General features: G+C 39.0%; 1 protein-coding gene across 1 annotated transcript; it reads right to left on the reverse strand.

Moving 5' to 3' along the window:
* Window positions 1–1,334: 1,334 nt before the first annotated feature.
* LOC133814848 (uncharacterized) lies at window positions 1,335–1,898 on the reverse strand. Its single transcript, XM_062247759.1, has one exon. The coding sequence runs from the start codon at window positions 1,896–1,898 to the stop codon at window positions 1,335–1,337; it is 564 nt and encodes a 187-aa protein (XP_062103743.1).
* Between the last annotated feature and the right edge of the window lie 5,378 nt (window positions 1,899–7,276).

Genomic DNA, 7,276 nt, shown 5'->3' on the forward strand with positions numbered 1-7,276 from the left:
GAACCCTAAAACATGTATTCAACATAGCAAATTAACAAAGAAAACAAAATAAAACTGAACCTATAAACATGTTGGGCGAAACCTATAAGCATTAACATCCCAATTTTATCTTTTCAACCACAAAGCTTCACAAATAAACTTCCACATAAAATCGTACTTCCTACAAGGGTTTTTGAAAACCTCAAAAATAGAACATCAATGCCAAAAATGGTCATATTTCTAACATCAAGGTCAAATCAATAAGAAAAGATTAATCACAACATTTCTTGCCAACGCCAACCCATATTTTTGAAACTACGACATATCAAGAAGTCTAAACAACATAGATTGAGGGAATATTCCATTACCTCCCTTGATTGTGTTCCAAGATCACAAAAGCAAAAGAACACTCTAGGCACCAAAGATTTTCGGACACTACCACAAAGTAAAGAAGAACAACTCTTAGAATTTAGGAAAAGAACTAGACTTACGATTGAAAACCAAAAACCAATACAATACATACCCGCCATTTTACCTTAATCTTCTTCTACTCCTTCTACGCTTTCCTTCTCTCTTCTCCTCTCAATCTCTTGCCTTCTTCTCTCTCCTCTGCCTCTAAGCACACGACAACCAAGCAAAATTGAGAACCCTCAAGTTCTCTTTATTGTTATAAAGGCCCTAGTGGTCGAACACTAGCTAATGGGAAAATGTAAGTCCCAAATTCTAATCTCCTGATTCCTTCTCCCATAATTCATGAAATTGACAACCATGGCTTGACTGATTTGTCTTTAAAATGGAAACTTTCCTATACACTCCCCTAGCCTTGACTGAGCACTCTCCCTCTCTTCCTCTTTCTCTTATATTCGTCCAACTCACACCAACTAAAGGCCAAGGTTATGCTTTCCCATTTTAGTACAACTCATTACCTCTTGAATTTTCCTTATTTTTCCTTTTTAATAAATAAATAAAAAAACGTGGAAACTACATGGTAGTCTATTGCATGCTCACCATGCATACCATGCACATACACACACATAAGTGCTCAAGTTTATCTCTATTAAACATGCACCTTAGTGCACCCAACCAAAACTCAAGAAGGCTCTTAAAATAGAATAATTAAATAAAAAAATTAACAAAATTAAATTCACATAATTTCTACCATACAATTCAAACTATGAAAAAATATATTCTAACAATTAACAATTAATAATAAAATAAAGCAAACAAATTAATATAATAAAAAAAATGGTGCGATACAATATACCCTCCTTAATAGGAATTTCGTCCTGAAATTCTTTCATACCAAATAACTCGGGGTATCTTTCTCTCATATCTTCCTCCAACTCACATGCTGCTTATCCTTCCGTGATATTCCTCCACAAGACCTTAACTACTAGAATCCTTTTGGATCTCAGTTCCTTGATTCCCTTTTTGATAATATGCTCTGGTTTTTCATCATAACTCAGGTCATGCTTCAGCTGTAACGGTTCGTAATTTAGAACATGAGAGGAATCTGACACGTACTTACGCAACATTAAGATATGAAAGACGTTATGAGTTTCGGCTTGTGTTGGGGGCACTGCTAAACGGTAATCAACTTGCCCAACTCTATCCAAAATCTCAAATGGACTTATTAATCTCAGGCTCAATTTCCCTTTCTTCTTAAAACACATAACACCATTCATTGGCGACACTCTCATAAATACAAACTCGCCAACTGAAAACTCGATATCCCTTATCTTAATGTCGGCATAGCTATTTTTCCTACCTTGAGCTGTAAGCATCCTTTGGAGAATCTTGTCAATCACTTCACTGGCTTCCCTAACCGCCTCAAGGCCTAAAATATATTTCTCCCCAACCTCATCCCAGTGCAAGGGAGATCTATATTTGTGCCCATAAAGAATCTCATAAGGAGCCATCCCAATATTGGACTGATAGCTATTGTTATAGGATAACTCCATCAAGGGTAGATATCAACTCCAAGACTCTGAAAAGTCCAAAGCACAGCATGTCAACATATCTTCTAGAATCTGAATAGTTCTCTCAGACTACCCATTGGTTTGGGGATGAAAAGCAGTACTGAACTTCAACTTTGTACCAATAGCTTTCTGCAACCCTTTCCAAAAGTTTGACGTGAACACTGATCTCAGAGATAATCGACTTTGGAACCCCATGAAGTCTCACTATCTCCCTAACATACAACTCTGCATACTGATCTGTCGAGTAGATGGTCTTAACCGGTAGAAAATGGGCAAATTTAGTGAGCCTCTCTACTATTACCCAAGTAGAATCATGATGTTTTATGTTCCTATATAACCCTACCACAAAATCCATTACTATGTCTTCCTATTTCCATTCCATAACATAAAGTGGTTGAAGTAGCCCTGCTAGTCTTTAGCGTTCTGCTTTGACTTGCTTACTTGTCAAACATCTGGCAACAAACTTAGCAACATATTTCTTCATTCTGGGCCACCAATACAATTCTTTAAGGTCCTGGTACATCGTTGTCGACCCTGGATGTAAGGAATAGGATGTTGTATGTGCCTCTTTCATAATACTTGCCTTAATCTCATCATCGTTAGGCACACAGATTCTATCCTTATATCACAACATTCCTCCGTTAGACATAGCGAAGTCACTGCTACCACTTTCCTGTACCAAAGCGTCTTGCTTCATTAAGCCTTCATCCACCTTCTTCATTCTCTGATCTGCTCCAATAGGGAGGACTGTAGAGTGAGGTTTGCTAGGCCTCCTGTTACTAACTCGATACCAGAGTTAATAATCTCTTTTTGCAGAGGTGTCTCTATTGTGCTCAGAGCTACATCCATGTCCTCGCCTATTCAATGTATCGGCCGATGGCCTTGCTTAGGTGGTATATAATTTCGCAATCGTAGTCCTTTACTAACTCTAACCATCGCCAATGTCTCATATTAAACTCTATTTGAGTGAAGATGTACTTTAGACTTTTGTGATCGGTGTATATCTTACAGTTATCTACATAATGGTGATGTCTCCATATTTTCAATGTGAAAACCACTATTGCTAACTCAAGATCATGGGTGGGATATCTCTACTCATAGCCTGTAAGCTACCTTGAGGCATAAGCTACCACTTTCCCATCTCGAATAAACACGCAACCTAAACCATTCTTAGATGCATCACAATACACCACCAACTTCCCGCCCTCTGTGGCAACACAAAGGATAGGTGCAGAGATAAACTTATCCTTCACGGTCTGAAAGCTTTCTTCACACTTCTCAGTCCATGTGAACTTTTGGTGTTTGCGGGTTAAGTTGGTCTAGGGTGTGGAAATCTTAGAAAAACTCTTGACAAACTTCCAATAGTAACCTACTAACCCTAAGAATCTTTGAACCTCTGAGGCATTCCTGGGTTAAGGCCAATCTTTAACGACCTCAATCTTTACTGGATCCATTTCTATTCCATTCTTGGACACTATATTCCCTAGGAAAGTCACTTGTTCAAACCAAAATTAACACTTAGAGAACTTAGCATAATGTTGATGCTCTCGTAGTCTATTGAGCGTCAACCTCACGTGCTCCTCATGCTCCTCCTTAAACTTTGAGCATATAAGGATATTGTCTATAAACATCACTATCAATTTATCCAATTACTCCTTAAACACTCTGTTCATCATGTCCACAAACGTCGCTGGGGCATTAGTGAGTCCAAAAGACATCACTAGGAACTCATAATGTCTGTAAAGGGTTCTAAAGGTTGTTTTATGAATATCACCTTCCTTCACCTTTAGGTTTTGGTACCAGAATTGCAGATCAATCTTTGAGAACACTGCTACCCCATGCAGTTGGACAAAGAGGTGATCTATCCTAGGCAAAGGATATTTGTTCTTAATTGTGACCTAATTGAGTTCTTAGTAAATGATGCACATTCTCATACTTCCATCCATTTTCTTTACAAACAAAAATGGTTCTCCCTAGGACGAATGACTAGATCATTGAATCCCTTGTCCAACAATTCCTATAGCTGGGTTTTAAGTTTCTTCAACATAAAAGGTGCCATTTGGTAGGTTTCTTTGGAGATTGGTGTTGTTTCTGGTGCATGTTCGATCATGAATTCAATTTCTCTGTCTCGGGGGTAAACCTTGTAAGTCCTCTTGAAACACCTCAGGGAACTGGCAAACAATGTGAACATCCTCAGGTCCTAGCTCAGTCTCCTTAGTCTTATCCACAATATTTTCCAAAAATGTTGAACACCCATGTTGCATCATGTTTCGAGCTTCTAATGTAGACATGATAGGTGTACAAAATCTCGTCACTTCTCTTATAAAAGTAAAATGTTCTGAACTCCGCTATTTTTTTTTGGTAGTGTATCGTTGCTTCATATTTGGTTAACCACTCTATGCCAAGTATAATATCATAATCTAGTATGTCTAGCTCTATGAGGTTTGTTGTAACCACCTAGTTGACGACATATTGTCTCCCGATAGTAACATGGTATTAAAACTATGCTCAAACATTTTACAAGGCAATCCATGTTTATCAATTACATTTATAGCAATATAAGAGTAAGTCACTCAAGAATTAATGAGGACTCTACATATCATACAATAAATAGGGAGCTGACCCGTGATAACGGTGTTACTGTTGACTGCATTCTTTTCAGTCAATGCAAAGACTCATGATGGCACTAGATTGTTATTGCAATCTTGCCCTGCTCCTGCTCTCCACAGTGGGCAATCCTTCTTTAGATGACTTGCCTAACCATATTTGTAACACTTGTTGGTGTCTGCCTAACACTCTCCTCGATGTCGGCATGAGCATTTAGGACAACTACAGTACTCAACATTGTTGCTTAGGTTGGTTCCATGGTTACGATCATTGTTGTGATTGTTATTGTTGTTGTGGTTGTTTCCATTCAGGGCCGGGGGTCTAGGCCTCTTGTCATTGCCACTGCCTTGTCCTTCACGGGCCTTCATCTTGTTTCCCTCGTACAAGCCCTTATTTCTGTTGGCCTCCCTTCTTGCAGCACTATCCTTCCATATGCATTCCTCCAGGTATTCTACATCGTGAGCCTTGTCCTAAACCTCAACGTAACTAACCGTCTCAGCACTGGTCATCTTAACATCTCTAGAATTCATAGGCTTAAGTCCTCTCATAAACCTCTCGACTCACATGGCCTCAGTTGGTACTATTTTAGGTGTAAATCTCACCAATCTACAAAACTTCTGAGTGTAATCATTAATAGAAAGGTTTCCTTGAACCAAGGTCACAAACTCATGCACCCTGGTTTCCTGTACAGGTACACTATAATAATTTTTGCTAAATGCTTGAACAAAGGTTTCCCAGGTCATAGTGTTAAAATCACGAGTCTGCTTCACTATGTCCCAACATATTTGCATCCATTTCGAGTAGGCGAGCCGCACAAGAAACCCTTTGATGGTCGTTCATCTCCATGTGATCAAAGATAACTTCCATTGACTTCAACCGATCTTCTACCACCATAGGGTCGACTTTCCCTTGAAAGCTAGGTGGGTCTTGCTTCCTAAAGCATTCATAGACTAGCTCGAAACTGTAAGCCATTGGAAATGGTGCTAGTGGTGGTACTGGTGGCTCAGGCTACGCCAACGGTACTTGGGGTGATTGGGGTACTTATCTGGCTTAGGCCAACTCCTCATCCCTTTGGCTTAATTGTTCCCTCAATCTTGCTTTCTCAGTAGCCAAATCCATAGCTGGTGCAGCAGGGGCTGCTAGTTTGGCAGGTGGCATTCTCAGGTCAGGGATTTCTACAATATTTAGGTTTGCAGAGGCAATTCTTCCTTGACCTCTTCCCCTTCCACCTCTTGTTCCTCTTCCTCTTGTAGACATTATGAAATTTAAGTCACCAAAAGAAAATCATAAGAAGAGATAAATCGTATCATTTTTTGGTTACTTAAAAGCTAATTATGAAAGTTGTCATACATACTCACATCCACACAACATTTAGAGTTTGCAAGAGAGAGAAAAGATCAAACTTATAATATCCAAGGTTTGCTCAAAAGTGTCCCATAAATCAACATCCAAACAAATTTCTAAATTAAACCATAAAATCCATAAGTTTTCAAAAGTTTTCAAGGGTCTTTAAGGAAGTCCCATTTTATTAAAATATGATTTATTGATGGAAATTTGAGATGAACTCTAGTCCTCGATTGTAGACTCGTCCCCTGAATTGTAATCAAATATGTTTTCTAAGATGTGGTAGTACTCAGGGGTTCTATCCATCGCCCTCATCTCGAGGCTCACTTTTGGTATGATGTGTATTACTTCTTATAACGCCATTACCTATTCCATGCCGTGCACTGTCTCGCAATGTTACTCCATCTCTCCATCATCATTCTTAACTAAGACCACCTCTAAATGATTGAATTCATGATTTTCCATGAGGTCGTAAATGGTGTACTTGATAGTGTTGAAGTCCAATTCATCCTGGACGACGTCGTGCCTCGCTATGGTCAGCTGAAGGAGAGCCTCGAGGTATATTGACAGTGATTTCCTCAACACCTAGTTTTGTTCAATGGACCAAAGCAGCGCTCCTTTCTTGTTAATCATTCCATGAATACGCTCACATACTGGTGCAGTCGTCTTCAGTACGGAGATCTTACAATCTTCGTTATCCTCATCGAGTTACACTTTAGGTATAGTGCGGATCTCTTTAAGTAACTGTTTCTTAGTGGTCCTAATAATAGGAGGCATATTTTCTATACTTCAATTAAAAAATGAAATATTTAAAACAAAGAAAGAAAATAACAAATAAAGAAAGTACTTACGACACGACGAGGTAAGATTTTCCCGTCTTTAGTATGTATGTTGAGGGTCCTTGGAAACATGAACGACCGTCTTTGATACCATTTTTAATGCTTTCCCTAATCTATTACCTTATGTTGACGATAAGAACTCGTCAACTAAGTTAAATTAGAAAAATCAAAATCTATTGCTTATCAATGAAGAACTTGAACAATGTAATCAGAAACTTAGAAAATAGTTCCAGAAGAAAAAAAAAGGGGAAAAGAACTTGTATTCCTTTGTTGTGTCAAGCTACAGTATTTTTTCCAATCCACCTCAATGCTGAAGTGGGGTTCTCTTTATAAGGGGCTCTAATGGACCCTGATACATTGTGGTCCAAGGGACTAGATTGTACACAAGTACATTGTCAGGAGGGTGGTATCAGGTGTAGTGGTGTTGGCCCCCAGTCATAGTCCGGGTTTGTGGGGACGTCTCCACTACTTACATAGTACGAGAATAAAGGACTGGCGCCAGGTGTCGACTCTAACATATGGGCAGAG

The sequence above is a fragment of the Humulus lupulus genome, chromosome 2 (genome assembly GCF_963169125.1).
Source record: "Humulus lupulus chromosome 2, drHumLupu1.1, whole genome shotgun sequence".
Classification (NCBI taxonomy): Eukaryota; Viridiplantae; Streptophyta; class Magnoliopsida; order Rosales; family Cannabaceae; genus Humulus; species Humulus lupulus.

Bases quoted from the DNA above. Each gene is read 5' to 3' on its own strand.
- LOC133814848 (XM_062247759.1), bottom strand. From the start codon at position 1,898: ATGGCTCCTTATGAGATTCTTTATGGGCACAAATATAGATCTCCCTTG.